The 21,468-nt window shown below is 39.0% G+C and overlaps 1 protein-coding gene across 1 annotated transcript in view; it reads right to left on the reverse strand.

Moving 5' to 3' along the window:
• PCDH15 (protocadherin related 15) overlaps window positions 1–21,468 on the reverse strand; it is a 553,205-nt gene that overhangs the window by 81,494 nt on the left and 450,243 nt on the right. The window contains exons 23-24 of the mRNA XM_018568452.1: window positions 18,733–18,948; window positions 8,903–8,991 (exon numbers count right to left, since the gene is read on the reverse strand). Of these exons, the coding sequence (XP_018423954.1) occupies window positions 8,903–8,991; window positions 18,733–18,948 (305 nt within the window). The remainder of the gene's footprint in view (window positions 1–8,902; window positions 8,992–18,732; window positions 18,949–21,468) is intronic.

A 21,468-nucleotide genomic window follows, 5' to 3' on the forward strand; every position in this document is an offset into this window, starting at 1 on the left:
TTATATATATATATATATATATTTTTTACACTTATTGTTATTGCTATTACATAGGGGGATACAATCCCCCTATATAATAGCACAGGTACACTGACAGGTCCTCTTTATTAAGGTTACATCAAGGTTGATTTTAATAACAAAAACTACGTCTGATGCCTCTTAAAACCCCAAAATACCAAGTATATTTTGTAACAAATCTTTGTGATATGAAAACAATGGTATTTTTTACATTGGTTGTAGTTTTCAGAATTTCACAACATTAGAACTGTTAGAGTGACACACAGAATCATTTGATAAGAAATTACTATTTTCTATTTAAAAAGTATGCACATACAGCCTATACGCCTGACTGGCTTCTTTCATGCTGTTCATAATAACCATGTAAGTCTGAATCCTCTCCTGAATAAGAATTTCATCAAAGGGTTTGATAATTGTAATTCATGTTCCACTAAGAGAAGCCATGAATACATCTGTGCTCTTTAAAGTTGCGTAATAAAAAGACAAAATCAATAATCTGATTAAAGAATGTATCAAGAAAAAGAGAATATGAAGAGTGGAAGACATGCAAGGTTAATTATTTAAAAGGACTATCATTTCTTCCCTTCTATAATATCTAAGTTTCATGAGAGTATATTCTTTGAATACTGTAGTATCATTATAAGAAAACTTGTACAGGAACCAAAAACATGTATTTGCAAGATACATATAGTTCTATAAGATATTTGCACTAATATGTTGTTCTATGATACTGTGGATTTCAGTTGTCATCAGAGATAAGATCTTCTGAAAAAAGGGAGCAATGACACAGTTAGCAAAATTAATTTAGCTATAGACAACTAACACTGAACTCAGTTTAAGGATAGTTTCAGAAGTGTCTAGGAGTACTAAACCATGCTGCAGTTGTATCTAGGCATGTGCAATTTGTTTCTTTTCTGAATTGTAATTCAGAAGAATTTTCGTAAATTTGTACATTCGAATTTCTGAATGACAGCAATAATTAATTTGTACGAATCCGAATTTCCGATAATGAAAATTTTGGATGCGTCCAAATTTTTTTTCTAAATTATGTTTTACTGTGTTAAGCATCGACTTTTACAAAAAAAAATAAAAAATTTCATTAGCGGTAGTATGTACAAATGAATTGTTGTTGCAGAAAAGTGACAGTCCGCAGAAGAGAAAAAAACTGTGAGTTTTTCCACAATTGATAAAGGAAACAATAATAACAGCTTAAAACCCCCAAACAATTATATATTTTCTGAAAGCAGAGACCCTGTAGAATAAAAAAATGCTAGTTGCAATTGTTTATGTTGCATGGTATTTGCGCAAATGTTTATCAAACCAGCATTTTTAGGATAAATACAATAAAATGAAATTTAGTGCACAGCAACAGAATATAATACCCAATTTTTGGTAAGAAATAAAACATGGGGTCAGAATGGGTAAATAGATACCAAACATGTCAAGCCTTAAAATTGCATTCACCCGTGAAGCAGCTGAAAACTTCAACTAGTTTAGTGCTAACAGTGATTAATGGCTCTAGAATTATTGCTTTCACTCCAACATTCACAGCAATATGTAACATGTGTAGCACAATTTGCGTTTTTGCACGTAGGCACACTAAACACGTTTTTGTGTATGTACATGGGGGCGGGGGACTTTAATCACTTTTTTTAGCATTTTTTATTTTTAACACTTTTTTATACACTAACTTTATTGCTATCACATAGGAGGATAACATGCCCCCTATATAATGGAAAATAGGGTGTGACAGGTCCTCTTTATGGGGACATCAGACTTTCAGAGGCCTAATGATACCTAGGGACCCCAAAGAATCTGAGGAAGCGGAGATCTGCTTCCCCAGCTTCTTCTCCTTGCTCTAAGAGCCAAACAATGTAAACAGTGACACCGGAAGTTATGTAATACACATCACTTCCAGGGATAAGAAGAGAGATCAGCAGCTAGAAGCCTGCTGATCTCTCCCTGATCATTTCGGGAAGACCCGCCAGTCCTGGGCTTGAACGGGGGACAGCCGAGCCCGGGGAAGCCGGTGGCAGTGGAGTGGGGTGGGGCAGCACATTTCACTGATTGGTACAAACAATTTGGCAGCTGTACAGATACCAGATTGATTGTATCTTAACAGCCATTGTTGGCTGTTTAAAATGACACCAAGAACACGGCGCAGCAGCAGCTGTGTTCTTGGTATAACCCACTTCTGTGGCCCGCCATATATTTATGGCTACCCGCAGCAAGTGGTTAATAAAGGGGGCACCCAGATGCCACCCCCCCCCCTTGTGAATGAGTAAGGGATACTTGTACTTCTACTCATTCACTAAACGGTTAAAGCAAAATGTAAAAAAGCACACCACTGTTAGAAAAAATCCTTTAATTGAGGAAAAAAACACAGCAAAAGTTTTTGACAATTCCTTTAATAAAATAATTAAAACATTTTGAAAATGTATCCACCGACGTAATTCAAATGCCAGTCATGATTGTCCAGTGTTCTCCATGATGAGGCTGACTCGTTGCCTGCCGACCTGTCCGCATTCGACAAACTGTTGCCGCCACTGACCGGTTTGACAGGTGCCGACACAATGTCAACAGCTAGGCAAAGCTAGCGGTGACATCACCACTGGCTCCGCCTATTTATTAACATTGTTCCTGCAGCTATCAGATGTGTCTTCTCAGGTCCCGGTCTAATGTCACTTTGCTGCAACGCAAATTTATTCGCAAAAACAGTTAAGTTTGCAGTTTTGTTCTCCAACTTCAGTTCTTCTGACTAGCCATGTTGTATCAAGAGATGTGACTGTGCCTCAGCATGCATAGAGGTGCCACATGGAAATCCTTGATGAAGCACAAAGGCAAGTGCACTGTGTGCAGTGCAGTGAGTTGGGGCATGCTGTCTTGAAGTCTCCCCTGTTCTGGGATACAGCACAAGGTAACCTGGCTAGGCAGAGGTCTGTTGTTAGATGCCAAGTCTCCAGGGGTAAAGTGTCTGCCACCCCCCCCTGGCAACTGTGAAAAATTACCTATCAAGCCTGCAATATATATACTGTATATTTGAGACAGAAGCAAAAGACAGAAGTAAAAGACAGAAGTAAAAAACCTGCACCCTCAAAACCCTAAACCCACAGCTGTTCAAGAGGAAGGCAAATATTCTTATAAAGTAAGGTCCAATTTGCAACAATAGGGTAAAAATCCTACCTGATCCCCTAAGGGCATAAGATACTCCCTGGATCATCCCCTCCCATATTTCAAAAGGTAATGACAAAGATCCAAAACAAAGCATATGTTTGTTATTATATGATAGTGAATAGTGCCTAAAGACCAACACGAGCTACAACTCTTATTTAGGGTGTGAAAGAATTAGGACCTTTATATTGCTATGTGTTTCCCCATTTGGGATATGTTTGCATACACCAAGTCTGTTTGACAGTTGTCAGGCATAACAGGAAGTGAAAGGAAATCTCTGCACTTCTTCTCTATGTGATAAGTGCCGCACAGAACTGAAAGTAAGAGAGAAACCTCCTTAAAGGAGAACTATGAGGTGAGTGCTTTTCACTCACGCTCATAGTTCTAGCCGACCTGTGACAATGAAACTGTCACAGGTCGGCTCAGTAGATCGGTAAGTGAGCGAACACATACCGGCGTTCGCTCACTTCTCGATCCTGTCACGACAGAGAGCTGTGACAGGGGAGGGACTGGATTCCCCCCTCCCGCTCCGATCCGCTGGCGCTGACTGGCAGAACGGACGGGGGAGCGGGCGGGTACAGCTGGCTCTGCCTCTAGATAGGCAGAGCCAGCTGTCACTCACGCAGCTGGGCGGATCCAGACATAAATGTGACAAAATAATTTAAAATAAATAATTATATAGTTATAAAACAGTTTTAAGAATTCAATAATTCACACATCAAGAAGGGGTCAGCAAGTATTGTTTTTAAATAGAATTGTATTAAGGTATTGCGCAAATCTGCTTCCAAAGTGATTACACCACAAAGACATTAAAACAAATTGCATTGTTATTCCCTGTGCAAGGTAAATATAGTTTAAGGTTATTTCCATAGGAAAGGATTGTTTGCACTCACTTTGTCAAAGACATTACATTTTCAGTCCCACAGGGCTGTTTCTAATTACTACAGGGAAGAGACTTCTAATTGCTGTTGTAAGCATTTCCAAACTGTTTTATGCAGTTTTATTCATTTTTTCACCAGTTTTGAAGTCAAAACAATAATATATCGCAGTTTAATGCATAGTGTGCATTCCTGCTGCCACATAAATGGTGTCTGTAAACATTTCTGTGAATTCAAGGGAAACAAGATTGAGGAAGATGTTCGTATTACCTTAAAAAAGTGGTGACTTACTAAATGGCATCAGGAAATGAAACAGCAAAAGACATGCTACCATATGAAAAGGATATTGTAAATTAACAATCAAATCTTTCTACAGTTAGGACACATGGGGTGGATTTACTAAAGGCAAATAGGACTTTCACTTTGCAAGGGACTTTTCACTTCACAGTAAATCAGGTAAAGCTCTGATGACTTCCATCATTTAATTATGTGCAAGCAAATTTAGTCTTTCTCATTTTCATTGCATGTGACTAGATGTTCTTTGCAAAGTGAACTGCAGCTTGAGCATGGCACATGGTAAATGAGCATAGTTTACAAGATTTAAACACTGAAAAGCTAAAATGCAGATACTGATTCTAAATGTATGACAAATAGGGGTCTATTCACAAAGCTGCCGAGGGCAGCCGAGTGAATGACCGATCAGAAGTGAAGTGAGCCGAACACTGTTCGGCTATTCACTTCAGGCTGGTACGGCTGATTTCAGCCGTATATCGGCTGAAATAGCACTATTTGGATTTTCCACTTCCACCAAGAAAGTGGTGAATATTGCACTTGTTGGCTCTACTCCATTTGTAGCAGTCTTGACCCTTATCTCTCTGAACTCCTATCCTATATACTTTTTGCAAGCCAGTATCAGCGTGAAAGCAATTCAGCAAGTCATGTTTGCCCTCACAGGTTCAATTTATTGGAGATAGAATAAAACACACACTTCGTGTGACAAACAGAGGTTTATTTACTTGGCCCCTTTCACACGGATGTATGCCAGTGTGCCAGTGCTGTACAGTATGGAACGGATGTCTCCATTGTGACATGCATGTCTGTCCAGTCTTTTACTCCATCTTGCAACGGAGTAAAACATTTAACTTACCAGACTCATTGCAGGTTTATGGGGAGTCATATAAATTGAAGTGCCCATTTACATTACCCCCAATTCATTACAATAAGGTCTGCCAAAATGAAACTCTATTCCATTTGGTTTTCCGGACCTGGTCGGAGTCATGGGTAATTGGATGTAAACAGACACATGTCCGTTGTAATGCAACAATCAGGTATTATACCTTCCAGTAGGAACACAACTGCAAACGTCACTTAATGGTACTTAGATCTAAGAGTGTCACTCAGGATATACACGTAATTCAATTATGAGAACAGATCAATGTCCACTTTAAGCAACCCGTTATCTTACAGCAAGGTTCATCAGCTCAAGGTAGCAAATATCAGCAATGATTCCAACAAGATGGAGTGATCATCAATGGATTATAAAGCATAACTTCAACGTGCGTTCCTCATATAATATCACAGTTCATCGATATGCATAGAGGATTGTGCAAACTATAACTGAAGGTAAACAAGATGTTTCGTCACTTCTAAGGTTCACAAAGAAATACAAAAGTCCATAGGATTTTTAGAGAGTACTTGCGTTTTGGTAGAATTCCTATAAGTTTATCCTTTCCAGCAATGTGGATTCAAGCTGATCCAAGACACTGACTCTGTAGTGGCTATTAAGAGCAAAAAGTCCAGTTGAGCTCACTGCAGTCAGTTGTGGACAGCAATGGATGACAGCAATCTGGAGCACAGTGGCAGCTTCTGTGGAAGAGCAGGAGGGACCACAAGTCCCAGTTGCATTAGCCAGCTTGAGGGGGGGGCAAAGGATAGTAGCAATTGCCCAGCGCTTGCTGTATTGCTCAGACGCCGAGCAATTGACAGTCTTCGACTTAAGCCGTCTACTGGGGAGGAGCCATGTGATGTAGCGATAAGGTGGGCGGAGCTACCCACCAATCCCGAAACGCCGGAGAACCCGACGAGGTAAGTACATTACATCAGTTTAGTTCCAGCTGCCCATAGACTAACATTGGGCTTCTAACCAGATCCACCTGAAAACCTTGACAGGCAGATCTGATTGAACCACCCATCTGAAAGGGGTCTAAAGAGAATGGTCATACAATACAGTGTGTGAAGATTCACTTCAACTATCCAACCATAAGAAAACAAGATTCCTTGTTAATTATTTCATTTGCATATAAATGGATAATTGAAGTGAATCTTCACTTTTTATTGTGTGAACATTTCCAAATCCTTTAGTAAATCAGCCTCATTGTATTTATTTGCAAAGTGTAACTTATAAAGATCACAAAGTCAATTATTCCTAATGGTGCTGTATACTCATATATATTAATTTTGGGAAACTCATTATTTATTAATTTCTCTGATCCTGAATCTTTTCAGATTGTACTTAATGGAAAATGTTTGGATTGAATAGAGGCATATAATTAAACTGTGAAAAGAGAATTCACAAGTGTATTTTTCTTGTTTTAATTCACTTGAAATGAAAATGTATCTAAGAAAAAATCTATTAGGCACGTGTACAAGAAAACACAAATTAATTAACCTGAACAAAAGGTTATGGGTTTCTTGAAGAAACAGATTTTGCTTTTGTTCAGCCTACATTTATACAGGTCAGTGTATGCTTGATGATTATCTACAAATCTTGCTTTTATGTTAATGACAGCTATGGTCACTAATTTTAAATAGCGTTTGTCATACCCAGGTCAAGATAAAAATAGCAAATTCTAAATGATAAGTTAGATTGTATTATGTAAACATAAGGTGACTTTGGCACTATGTTTCTCCTGGAACAGATGACTGTGTGGGACATATACAGTATACTATAATAAAAGGCATGTATTAATGACCATATTCTAACATATTTATCCTTAGTAATAACACAGCCCCTTTGGAGTGTGTACATATGAGTGCCACCTCTTCACCCATTTTCTGTTTACTAATTTGCTCCCTGCTTGGATCTCAAAGGTCAGTAGTCAGCAGTTGGACAGAAATTCTGGGCTGGTAATGCACCAGAGCAGGTTTGTGGTATGCACTCAAAAGAAACCAATCAGATAACATGCCACTGGCTTCCCTGTTCCAGCCAGATACCATTCCCAGGTCTAACTGGCAGTTATTACAACAGGTATTGTCTAATAAACGTTGCAAAAAAAAAGAGTTAAGTATTTGATGCAAGTATAATAGTCATTTCCAGGGTATAAAAAGGAAGAGATATGAAAACAAAGTACCCATATAGAAGAGAATGCTGGCAATATCTGTGGCCTTAAAAGTAGAGGGTGGGTAGCCTACCCATAGGAGAGGAGTGTGAGGTGTTGTTTATCTACAATGACATGGTCACTCGCACACGATGCGACTGCTATGAGGCCTTAGGTAGGGAAAGAGGCCCCATAAGGGGGGCTTTTGAGGCAAGCTAAACATATAAAATCTATGTGAATGTGAAGATAACACAAATCCAGTACTGTATCATCGAGGATTGCAGAGGTTTCTGTTGACACTGACCCTGTACGCCTTTTGATGTTTGCAATCAAGGCTGTTTGTTAGAGGTGACTTAAGAATAATTGTTGCTAGTAACCTATCCCACTTTGCAGGCTACATGGAAACGAGAACATTTTTAGTTGTCTGAAGTAGTATGGATTCATTGCCCTTAAAGCTTCTGGTCATCCCTGGCAACACTGAAATCAACCCTGTATGCCTAATGCAGTCTTCCTCAGGCTGTAAAAAAAATCCCAGATTATCTCCTCAGATATAATCCAACAGTTGTTTGTAGTTTGGCAACAAAACAACACAATGTAAATACATTTGTATTAGGGCTGTGGAGTAATTGTGTGCAGGAGTACTAACAATTATGTCAAAATATAAAATATTGTGAAAGTCATTATAATTGCTACTACAAATCTTTTTTTTCCAGTTTTGTTTTCTATGTTAACTTACTACTAACCTACTTGCTGTGGTTGTTGTATGGGTGGGAGGAATTTGAATTTACATTAAGGATCTGGGATCTGAGATGCTGAGAAAAAGACTGGTGAGCTACTGAGGGCACATGCAATGATATTCACTCTTTCTTGACAACTTCTGTCCATAGCAGTGGTCCTTAGTACTGCTCTGCATATGTTGACAGCTCTCCTGGTACCTGCCCCATATACAGGCATACTTTGTTAAGGTCTGTTACTGGAGGGAGGTCACTAGAGGGGGGGGGGGCAGGATTACATTTTAAAAGATCATGTGTAGTCATTTTACACATCACTTAAAATGACCCCCTCTGCAAGAGTTAATTTAAAAGAATCCTGGAGTTCCTCTTTAAGTAGAATAAAGAGGGGGTTGAAAATCCCTGTTAGCTAGCAAATCTAACTTTTCTGTGAACAGAGTATGCAGGTTATTAAACAACAAAAGGCAAATAAAGTACAATTGTGACATGTGGGGTACTCCACACTCACATGAGCAATTTAAGACAATGTTGTCAATTTTAGCATCTGCAGCCCATGCAACAGCTGTAAAAGTCACTGAAAGTCTCAGAACAAAAAATGCTGAATTCTGCCAAGCATGGTTCCATGTCGTAACACATTCTCTAGTTTTAAAATAATATTTACATATACACGGAGTAACTTTGTGAGATTGTTTGTGATGTCTAGGCATTTCAGGTTCTTTAACTGAATGAAACAGTTAACAGTGAAGACCTATTTTCATTGCAAATATAATAAATAAATGACAATTACCTAATAAGATCATCTATATTTTCTTCCACGACTGTAGGAGGGACATTAGAGACAATAACTTGCATATCCAGCTGATTAACCACAGAAACCTGAAAATATATAGACAAGAAAAATCATTGGAACTTGAAGGTAGCTTTCTATGCTATTTTTATAAAATGTTATAAATGTTTTCTCATCACCATAGTAGGCAATGTAATCTAATAACTACTAATTTGTGCTGAAAGCTGTATGAACTTGGGAGCCTTGACTTTCTTTTAGCAAACACAACTGCTGTGAAGTGTGAGCTGCTCAGCTAACAGTTACTTCTAAATGTGTTTTGTTTTGCTTATGTACAGTATGTACTGATTACAAGTAAATGAGGTTCCTTTTTCTGGAACAAATTTTCATATTCAGATTTTGTACTATGGCAAAAGCATGATTTGAATCTCCTGCACTCACTTTTTACAGAAACTGAGGATATTTATTCACATGTATAGGTTTTACAACTAAGTAATAACATAAGCCTGAATGCTTTTAAACCTTAAGGTGGACCTATGAGTTCACAAAAGACATGATGGTGCAATTAACTGAGTTCAGTTCAGAAAATTGTAGTGTATTTTGATGTGTAAACAAAGGTTGGCCCCTTGTCACTCCATCAGCTCTTGTTTTGGTGCCCCTATTACCACTATGAAAAAGCTTATAGATATTTAAATCTGTACACTAAAAACATAGGGATAAGGTTAGGAGAAATGTTGGTAAACATCTTGACAGCATCATACTTTGCTTCATACAACACATTCCAGGGCAAACTGCTCTTTCTCTATGTTTAAAGCGCTGTGCAGACTGTTGGCGCTATATAAAGCCTGCATAATAATACTAATATTAAAAATAATAATAATTATTTGACAAGGAAGAGTGGTTCCCATTGAAATGTTTTTTGAACTAAGGCAAAATGTAACACCTTGGGTGCATTTAAAAAAAAAATTCAGTGTGCAATTACTGTAATTGTTATGCAGCTCACCTTAAAGGACAAATAATAATAATAATAATAGTAATAAAAAAAATGGACCTACCTGCCTCTCTCTGACTTTAATATATGTGTTACAGAACTGAGACAAACATGCAGCCAGTGAAATGAATACCTCTGTTCTGGGGTCAGTGACTTAGTATTAAAGCAACTAGTAGGGTATAAATGGCAGCCCCCATACTCCCATTGTAAAAGGTTCCCTTGAATTTTCAACTCAAAGCATTTAAATTATAAGCTATTGTATACACATCTCAATCAGTTAGACTGAGGTTATATGAACATTTTGTCATACAGCACTTTTCTTTATGAAAAGGCTTTTTTACCATCTGTAAATCGGCATCAATTTAGCAAAGATTTCGGTGAGGATTACTCTCCTTTCCGTAGGTTCATGGGTGAGGTGAAATAAACTCCCAGACATTTTTTGCTGGTGCTTGTAGGATAGGGATACAAATACCTTTCCTTTTGTGTTAAAACATATACTGCATTTTCCATTAAAGTGATCCTGTCACTTCCTTAAGAAATAAAAATAAAAGCACCTTGCAGAAGAAGAGGAGGAATGCTCACCAGGTGGTGTAGTAAAACTTCACTCTCTTGTAGTGGGGAGTCACAGCAATTAAACACTTCTAGGTATTTGAAATAGCATGTCCCCTGATGGCTGCTGTGCTTCCTCCCACTTTCATTCCAATGGTGCTCGGTACTATATTCCTCCCTTCTTTTACAGGGAGCATTCATTTACGTTTTGTTAACCACTTGCTGCCTGGAGCAATTTCTTGATACTTGCACACACATGCTAAAATCCGAATTTTTGGCTACAAAACAGCTTTAGACACCGAAACAATTATATATTTTCTGAAAGCAGAGGCCCTGTAGAATAAAACCATGCTAGTTGCAATATTTATTTTGCATGGTATTTTCAGAAATGTTTATCAAACCAGTATTTTTAGGATAAAATGCATTAAAATTAAATTTAGTGCACAGAAACAGAATATAATTCCCAATTATTTTGTAAAATATAAAAGATGGGGTCATGTTGGATAAATAGATACCAAACATGTCAAGCGTTAAAATGGTGTTCTCCCGTGAAACCACAAAAAATACCCCAAATTTCCTATAGGCAATGCTTTAAAAGCTTTAAAAGCTTTTACTGCTCATCAGTTTAGTGTTACCAGTGATTGATCACTCTGATGTTCGCAACGATATGTAACGTGTGTAGTAATTATTTTTTTTACACGTAGGCACACCCGACACTTGTTTGCGTTGTATGTGCATGCACAAGCGGGGTGGGGGACTTTACAAAAATGTTGTGCATTTAAAAAAAAAATTATATGTTACTTTTTTTTTTCTTTACACTTAATTTTATTGCTATCTCATAGGGGAAACGGAAGTGACGTAATACACATCTGTTCCGTGTCCAATGATCAGAGGAGAGATCAGTGGCTTGAAGTTTGCAGGTCTCCCTCTGATCTGTCAGGAGATACCCAATTTTCCGGGCCTACACGGGGAACAGCGGAGCCCAGGAAAGGTGGTGGTGGACGGGATGGCGTGTGTGCATTCCGCCACACCGTACAAGCGATCCGGTGTCTGTATAGATGCCAGAACGCTTGTATCTAAAAAGCAATCACTGACCATTTAAAATTATACCAAGAACACGGCTGCAGTAACAGCCACAATCTTGGTATAACCGCTTCAGGACAGGACATATTTTGATGGTGGACAGTCCTGAAGTGGCTAAGGAAGTAACAGGGTAAATGTAAAGGAAGTCACATAAACACAGAAGCTGTTATTACCAGTGATGGTCTGAACACACATTGAGTTTGTTCGAGTTCAAACTTTATAACATGGAAAAAGTTTGAACTCAAATTTCGAACTCAATGAAAGTCTATGGGACCCGAACTCTGTTCCCCCTCCTAAACAACACCAGACCCTTTAGGTCTGGTAGGAAGGTTAGGAGGGACCCAATTTAAAATAAAACAAAAAAAGTGTGTGAGGTTCCCCCTCAAAGTCATACCAGGCCCTTAAAGTCTGGTAGGAATTTTAAGGAGGAACCCCCACCCCCAAAAATGGGGAAAAAAACCTGCACCCAATTTAATCTTTTGCCCCATGTGCTCCAAGATGGAGACTCTCATAGTTTAGAGTTAGGACCGCACTATATGGAGGTGCCCTGACGTGGCTGTGCGGATTTCAAATTTTCTGCAGAAGATTGTATCTAAACCTCTGCTTTTAACCTTAGTGGTTAGAAAGGTTTTTTTGCATGCTGGCTGGTGAGTGTGCCTGGAAACTTTTTGCTGTTTTACTGTTTGAAGCCATTCCGTGTGCACCTTGCTGTAAAGCTGGTAACGAATTGATGAGTGTGTTTGCCATTTGTTTTGCTTCCCTGCCATACCAAGCCACATGCCCTCGGCACTGGAAGGGGGCTTTTCCAGGGTCGGCCCTGAAAAAGCACCTTCTCCCCGTGCCAATGGGGACAAGGGCCTCTTCGTCATAAGCCCTGGGGCGTTGGCTGTTGGGGTGCAGGCAGGGGAGCTTTTTCACATTGGGGTACCCATTTAATAAAAAGGGGTACCCCCTTGTGAATGATTAAAGGGTACTTATACCCCTACCCAATTACTAAATTGTTAAATCAAATGTTAAAAAAATACGCCAGATTTTTGGAAAAATCCATTAATTGAAACAAAAACAAAAGACATAATTTTGACAACCCCCCCAGAAAATGGATCCACCCACATAATCCTAGGGTCAATCACAACGTCCAGTGTTGTCCGTGATGATGATGACTCGACAACATAAAAAAAATAAAATAAATGGAAATAATAAAAAATGGAATCTACAGGATGAGCATTACCTGTCAAAATAGTCCAGTGTTTTTGGGTGTAACATCAGGGTTCTCAGCCTGTTTTAGGAATGTGCTGGCACTTCTAGGAATGCATTTTATACTTGACAGAAGTTATGTTTATTTTAGTAACTGGTTTGCTTTAACCCCTTCATGACTGAGGCCTTTTTTTCATTTTTTGCACTAGCCGCCGGGAGTCTGTTTAAACAGCCCTGATGCTGGTGACGTACACTGTACGTTGTCAGTCACGAAGGAGTTAAAGGGAACCTGTGCCTTCTATTAAAAAGGTGATTGGCTGTCATCCTGGGAATATCATTGTAATATTTTGAGTTCCAGAACAAGCAATAAATCAAGTGCAGTCAGAATTCCTGATGTGCATTCTTGTTTTTTGTCAGTAGCTAAGAAAATATTGAAGTAATTTGATCATCATGAGAGCTGGGAAATTATCATTTTCAGAAGGAGAGATCAGTCATGGCAGTCTCCTTGACCTCTCAGTACAGGTTTTCTTTAAGTAATTGTAAACTCTACTTCAATTTCTGTCAATGCTATGGAGCTGTGTGCACTCCCATGGATGCACATGTCCAAGACAAAACTTGATTCAGCCATTGTAGTGGACCTGTGTTATTGCTTCAATGCTATATATAAATGCAGCCCCTACAACTCTAAGTGGAGGGCAACTAAAATCTAGTGTTGATAGCACTGCAATCAGTCTAGCTGATTTGTAGTCTGGCATTATCTGGTTAATTCTAGGTATTCTGCTATTGATTGCACCTACCTGTGAATGGGGTGTGACCCTGCCACAGAGTGGGGCAGCCAATAGGGGAACATTCGGATCATGAATGCCTCACCAGCCAATCACTAGGAGTTCCATGGCCAGTGGTGCATGCTGGGGAAGTGCATAAATTCTCAGGGATTGCCAAGTGCTCAATTCAGTCCAGCTTGGCCTGGGTGGTGGCATGTAAAAGGTTGGAGAAGTTGACTAGACCTCAAGCCTGCAGGAGGCCACATGTGGACCCAGGTGGGATCTGGAACTATCTGGAGACAAGTACTAGAGGAGCCCTATGACTGTTGAATGTACCAGGAGCTGATATGGACCTCAGGAACAAGTCTGGTGCCTCCCAGGGAAGAGCTCATGCACATCCCTTTTCAGCTGTTGTTCTACTGTACAGTGTTAGCCTGTTCTACTGAAGTATTTCTGCACTGTGGGAACCGGAAGGGATTTGTGAGTCTGGAGTCTGTCTATTTTTGCCATAGATGTCTGAAGCCCTATACCCTCTCTCCCAGTTCTGCTGTTCTGCAATAAAGCATTTAAAAAGGAACTTGACGTGACTGGCAAACAATTTGTCCATTGCACTTCCCTTCACTGGCTAAGCATCTGCCCCTGAGAGTGAAATGTTGGCCCTCCCTACCCTTTGGGGGTCCACCTCAGGCCCCTGGGGGTCATATATGAAAAACAAACAAACAAATGAATAAACCTGTCATGACTCAGGAAAAAGCTACACATCCCACAACCTTAATTTACAATTATGGGTCTACTTTCAAAGTGCTGATACTTAAGGACCATTTTTTAAGGACCAAGGGCACATTTCTCCATACATTTTCTATATTAACTCCTCTATGAGCTTCTACATAAACATTAAAAAATGACTGGGTTTCACACAAAAAATAGACCAATATTGCATAATTTTATAAAAAATGCATACAGACTGCAGTGTAAAACATTTTGTGTGTTTTAAAACCATATCCTGTCATATCAAAATATGACCTGTTTGTGGAAAACCTTTTGGATGGGAATAAAATATTTAGCTTTGAAAAATAAATAATGGTTCCTATTTTTAGGTGGTAAAGCATATAACAAAATATTTTAAAAATATAAACTAGAGGTATTTCATCAGTTACAGAGAGAAACTTTTATATACATATTTCTGAGCCCTTCTTTAGCTCTCAATCCACCTGAGAGGATCTTGTTTGTTTTAAATTCCATAAACAGTTTCTACTTGCAAGCGTGAACACAAGCAATAACATAAAACTTTTAGTCCAAGGGCTTTACTTCATACGGAATAACTTCAAACTCTCTCTAGGAAGCTGGACTTCAAGAACGCCAAGCTCAATTCTTAAGAAAGGGATCAATAGCTGTGACAAGCCACCCGTACTTAGGTAACACATGATATGATGTCATGCTAGAAAACAAAATTGCTTTTCAACCTGAAAGCTAAGATATTCTAAAAGCTCCAGACAAGAAAAATAATTAATAGGTTTCTTGTCTTGAAAGGCAATGTAAGATTTACAAATGGCCACCTAATCCATGCAAGTTTCTGAAATGGAAAAATGTCTGAAACTTGTACTGCCATCAGATTTGACTTTATATAGCAGCCTTATGCTGAAAAACTTTTTGAAACTCCAGCGACTCATAGAGATGATTACTTGAGGTCAATTCATGCAACAGCTTGACAACCCTAGGAGCTGAAAGATTTAGAAATCAATTTGTTTGACTTTTCTAATGTATTAAAGATTTATAAGTGTACCAAAAGTATTTATGAATTAATTGTGCTATTCATTGATACATACAGCATTAGGATAATTATGTGTTTGCTTCAGGATGCTAAATCCCCTTGTACTTTAATCTTTCACTGGGCCATCAAACATGTTTTGAAATCACAGATATAGGTGTTTCCTAGGGATGCACCGATACTGGTTTTTCAATATCGAATATGAGTACTGATATTTATATGTCAGTGCTCGCCAATAACGGGTACCAATACCGGTACTTCCGCTAGTCGGCTCTCCAGGCAATCAGGAAACCAGGCGGCGTGTTATTACCTACCGCCTGGCTTCTTGATTGCTCGTGAAGCCGACTTCCTGCTGTTTGGCCGGCTCGATGCTGATTGGCCGGGAAGCTGGCATGCCAGCCAATCAGCATGGAGCCAGCTTCCCGGCCAATCAGGAGGCTGGGAGGTGGCCCATGGCCCTGCTTCCTGATTGGCCAGGAAGCTGTCTACAAGCTGTTTGGCTGCCTCGAGGCTGATTGACTGGAAAGCCATCTTCCTGCCCCATCAGCATGGTGCCGGCCAGTCAGGAAGCTCGGTGGCAAGTCATTACCCACAACCCGGCTTCTTGACTGGCTGGGAAGCAGGCTCCATGTTCCCTTGCGGCACTGTCGAAGAAATCTCCCTCTGACCGGAAGTTCCAGTATTGGGGGTAAGTATTGGAGCATTTGGCTGAGTACTAGTACTCACCCAAATACTCGGTATCGGCATTGATACTAGTATCAGTATTAGGGATGTCCCAATACCGATACTAGCATCGGTATCAGGACCAATACATAGCGCCGATGCTTGCACATTAGTGTTGAATTCGTATCGCCCGATGCCCGGGACATGTAGTTCCAGGCGCCGGGCAAGCAAGAGCAAACTGAGAGCAGGGGGCCTGGGACACTGAGAGCAGGGGGTGTGGAGCGGTGACAGAACGGGGTGCATGGAGCGGTGACAGGCTGTGTCACCTCCCTCAGCCTCTGTCCCCGGCCACTGCTCATTCTTGTCACAGGAGTTCTAGCACAGTGCCGTGCTAGAACTCCTGTGTTGGAGGTGACAGGGTCAATAAAGAGTACCTGTCACCTCCAGATGCTATCATACAGGGGTTTGTTAGCCCCTGTGTGATAGCAATAAAGTTAAGTGAAAAAAATAGTTAATAAAGGAAAAAATAATAAAGTAAAACATTTAAAACATATTAACTAATTAAAAATGTAACTAAATAAAAATGTAAAAAAATAAAAAGGCGATAAAGTAAAAATAATAAAATAAATGAAAATTTTAAAAATTAAAACTAGCCTCGCTGCCCCTCATTATCTGCATGCGAATAAATGTGCAGTGTGCAACCGCATGGGCAGGGTGGTATTGCGGCAGGAAACCATACAATCTGCCTGGCATGACTGGGGTGCCATTACAATTTAATGGCACTGTCAGCGCAATCAGCGATGATGTGCGATCCATGACCGCCTGGTCATTGCGTACGAAACCGAGCAGATGGCTGGGCGGTCACGGAATTGCACACCACCGCCGATCGAGCTGGCAGCGCCATTATTTTCTAATGGTACTCCATTCGCGCCAATCAGATTGCACGGTTTCCCGCCCGCAATACCGCCTGGGCAGTCCCACATGATCGCGGTTGAAAACATGAATAGGTTAAATGATCCTAGAGGCAGATGCATGATTGGATTTGTAGTTTCACTACAGCTGCGTGAAAGCAAATAAAAATGTTTTATTGTGCTAAACCAGCCTTAAATTAAAGTTCTTGACAATCATAAAGAAATTGGCCTAAAATTATTAGTCTGTATTGGTTTTTTTTTTAAACATGAATTTTGTATTGGAAGTTTTCAGAAATACAAAATCCGAATAATACAGTATTATTACAAAAAAGCAGGTCATAGTGATATTCTGACGTTGAAAAAGGCATGGGTTGACCTAGTAGGTGGTATAAACAACAGCGGTGTGGGATAACAGTCTACAGGTCACTCATGCAATAGGAAGAAGGAAGAATTGGGGGAGTCTGTATTGTTTTTTTTTTTTTAAATGTCACCTGTGCCTTTAAGAAAAAGTATCAGTAATTGGTATCAGCAAGTACATGAGGGGAAGTACCTGTACTTGGTCTTGAAAAAGTGGTATCGGGACATCCCTAATCGGTATCAGTGCATCCCTAATGTTTATGTTAGATGTCTTGGACCCTAGTATTGTGCTTACATTATTAAGGACAGAACATGATGATATTATTACTATGTTATAAAAAGTGCAGTCTTTTTTTGCAAAGTGCTGTGCTTTCTATTCCAACACGGCACCATGTCTTCAAATGGAAAACTCAGCATTTGACTAACACTCTGGTTAACATAAACCCTTGGGATTCTTTGCAAGATTTTTTTCTATGCATAGAGAATCCTATGATCATTCCTGGTCTTTTCAACCACATTCTAATTTTTTTTTGTTTTTCCTGTGACACCCTGCACCCGATTTATTGCTAGGGGCTATCACACCAGTTTCATTTTCTTTATGATTTTAATAATTAGCTCCACTATTGCACACAAGTGGAAATTACTGCAACTAAAACAGGGCAGCAAAACTAAAAAAAACTCGTCACCTGACCATTCATTGCAACACAAATCTTCCCATAAGATTATACAGTATGTGCATTTGACTTATTTTATGCATTTGTTTTCCTTTTTTAGACATCCAAAAGACATGGGACTGCTACTGGATACCGCCATCTTAAATGTGATGCCAGCACTCTTAAGCCAGGGGTAGGCAAATTCTGGCCCTCCACCTGTTGTGTAACTTCAAATCCCACAGCTGGAGGGATGCTCTATAATAGTCACATTTGCTCCTCACCTGGTAGCTACTGTACATAAGAGGTTATATAGGGAGGTAAGCGGAGAGGAGGAGGGGCTGGGCCAGTACATACTGTAATCAGACACTCCCAGAAGAGCAGTGGGCTATGATGTTCAAGGAAAGAGGGGGTTTTTACCATAAATATAATTTATGGTAAAAACCTGTGCAAGTGAGCATTTAAAATACTAGATACTGTGCTTTTACCTGCAATTTTTTAAGTTGGTGACAGGGTTTCTTTTGGCTTTTTTAGGGTTGGGGGTCTCAAGCTACAATTAACCCTTTCGCTGCCAAGCCCTCCGGAACATTTTTCAAATCAGCTGGCCAAGCCATTTTTGAATTTTCAAAAACCAGTGAACTAACATAATTTAGTTAGTTTTTTCCCCCTTGTGTCTGCAGAATGAATGCACTTCAGGTAATCAAAGACAGAGGATGGGGGAGGGTTTATTTTTAAAACTATCTTGCCTAAAATTGGTGATTTGGTGTGTAATTCACTATGCAGAAAAACACGGAAATTCATGCATGTATATCTATCTATCTATCTATTGTATATGTCTTATTTTGCATTGATAATAACGAAATTAAAAAAAACCCAACAAATAAATATTGAAGTTGTACTTACAATAACATCTGCTTTGCTGCTTAACCCTTTTCCATAATCATCTGTTGCAACTACTTCAAATTTAAAATAAGACCGTCTCATGTTCTTGAAGAGCATCGCTGTTTTGATGATGCCACTGTAGAATTCAATCACAAAACCTTCTTTCCCATCTTTAATTGGTGGTACAATTAGTTTATAGGTGTTAGCACTGTAGTTCCCGGTGTCTTTATCTGTAGTCTGAAATGAGAACAGAAGCATTAATAAATTACTGTTTGTTTTTCTTTAACATAACTTAAATATATTTTTCCTTTTTCAGTTATATTACTACATTTTACATTAAAGGGCCAACCAGAGGCCCAAACTAGCATTTGTAAGTGGCTTTGACAGAAAGAGAAAATGTTCCCAGTACTTTTTGGAAATGAAGATATTTGAATAAAGCTGACCAGGGGGTTGTTTAAAACATTCAGCTTTTGTCCTGTTTTCCTTTCTTTTTCCTTTCTTGTCAGAGCTCACTCTCACTGTGGCTTTAAGATCACTACTGTGCTGCTCACCATCTTCCTTGATAGAGAGAAAGCTGTAGTGCAAGAATCTCCCCTGTGTCTGCTACATTAATTCTGTGTATCCATATGTCCTTTGCTGCTTCTTGATTATTACCCCATTCATAAGATAACCAGTCATGAGTGGTACATTTCTGACATGGGAAAGCAAAGCTCTACTCCTGCCTACCAAGATGGCGACCTCCACAAATACACATTGTGCAACAAGACATGGTAAGCCAGAAAACAAGAAAAGACCAGCTGCAGGGAACCTACAAACAATACTGGAGACAATTATTTTGCGCAATGCTTTCCTGTTTTTTGGGCACAGTTTCCTCAGCTTATGTATTTTTCAAATGTGTGCATTGAGCCAAGGGGCTTAGTTCACAAGTAAGTGGCAAGGTGCTGCAGTATGGCTGCCCAAATTTCCCAGTTAGCATTGTGATGCGGGTTTTAATTGTTTCCTCATGCTTCCCACCAAGAAAGCAGGTCAGGTGCAAATGGATTGCTGCCCATGGCAACCAGCTTCTCTAAATTGTAATGTAGCGGAATAGTAAAGCTTGAAGTGCATGTATGTGTTTTACTTTAGAAGAGCTTTATTCCCCTTTCAACACCACACTGCAATGCAGGCAGGGGGAAAACAGTTTGTGCAAAACTTATTTGTATTGGATGCAAAAGATCATTCCACATGGGAAGGGATTTATAACAACTGGGGCAGACAGAATTTGTAGTAGTTTACCATGGCAACCAGTCAGCTCCTCTCTTTAGTTTGTTCTGTTAAGTTTAAAAATGAAACAGAGAAGCTGATTGGTTGCCATGGGCAACTGCTCTAGGCTTTGCCTGATCCAGTTTTTGATTTCCCCCATTATCTTTATGTAACCATGAGAAGGTCTTAGCACCTGTAAGTACATCAGGAAATAATATTGAGCATTCTTTAAATTACTTTGGCACTTAAAATCAGAATGACACAGTTGCTTGTTGTTCAATGCCTTTTCAACAGAATATACTTCTGTAAAGTGGGCATCAATTGTTTGACCCATGATATTCTTTGTGTTTACACTGAATAACTGAGGTTATTTCTTGCTCAAGGGCAAATTAGCAGAATTCTGTTCAGAAAAATAACTTATCTGTGTTTGAACACATCTATCAATTCAAAAGCATGGTGCAGCTGGTAGTCCTTAAGGAAATTTAATGGTACGCAAAGACGGGAAAACAGTGTTCTGTCATGTCTTTAAATAGCACTGTATCTCTCTAGGAAGTAACATGCCCGTAGATGTTTTAAAGAATTGAGTTATAATGAAAGAGACTGGAGGGGTCTTTTTTCCAGTATGTGTATTGTTAATGCTCAGACATTGAGTAGTTGTTTGTTGGTGTATACAGTGGTCTGGCAAAGCATTATGATGACTTTCATCATTTGGATCTTGTTAACATAGATGATATCAAACTGGATGTTATATTTTCTTTATAGGTTATAGGTTCATTGGTTAATATGATTATTATAGGTGAGATCCTGTAATTATTCCTTCACTAAAACTGCTTATTATATTATTTAGCAAGCCAGTGGCTAATATGGTATTACAGCAGTAGTAATGTAGCAGGATGGCAGCATAATATACCCTTTCAGTCTAAAAGTTAAACAGTTCACATATTTTAACTGTATTTATCAATATGTTGATTAATTGATTGATTGATTGATTGAGCCATTCCTCCCTATTTCGGGCTGTGTCTTTTTCATATCCAAGGTAAATAACACAACAAAAGTTGAGGTTCCAGTATAAAAAGGGCAGTAATGGCATACATTATACATGTTCATCAAATCAATATTTTGTGCACCTAAAAATTTATAAATATAACAGAACTCCAACCTAGCAGCTGTACAAATATCACACATATATTTAAAAGTTAATAATACCAATGTAGAGTGCTAAAAATAAAATAAACCCTATAGAAATCATAAATAATAGATATGAATAAGTATCCCTAACAATGTATAAACAGTGATTATCAATCCATAAAACAAATGGTCAATGAATATAATAATAATAATAATAATGATGCTTATCCACTTAGTAAACTGTGCACAAAAAAAACAACGAACACTGTTATTTAAAAAAAAAAAGTATCCTTTAAAATTGTGAAATGTCAATAAAAAGTGCATCAGAACAAACGTCATCCACAAAATGCAAGTTGTTTCCACAAGATCTGTGTAAACAGGATTCAG

Source organism: Nanorana parkeri, unplaced genomic scaffold (genome assembly GCF_000935625.1).
Source record: "Nanorana parkeri isolate BGI_ZX_2015 unplaced genomic scaffold, ASM93562v1 scaffold32, whole genome shotgun sequence".
Taxonomy (NCBI): Eukaryota; Metazoa; Chordata; class Amphibia; order Anura; family Dicroglossidae; genus Nanorana; species Nanorana parkeri.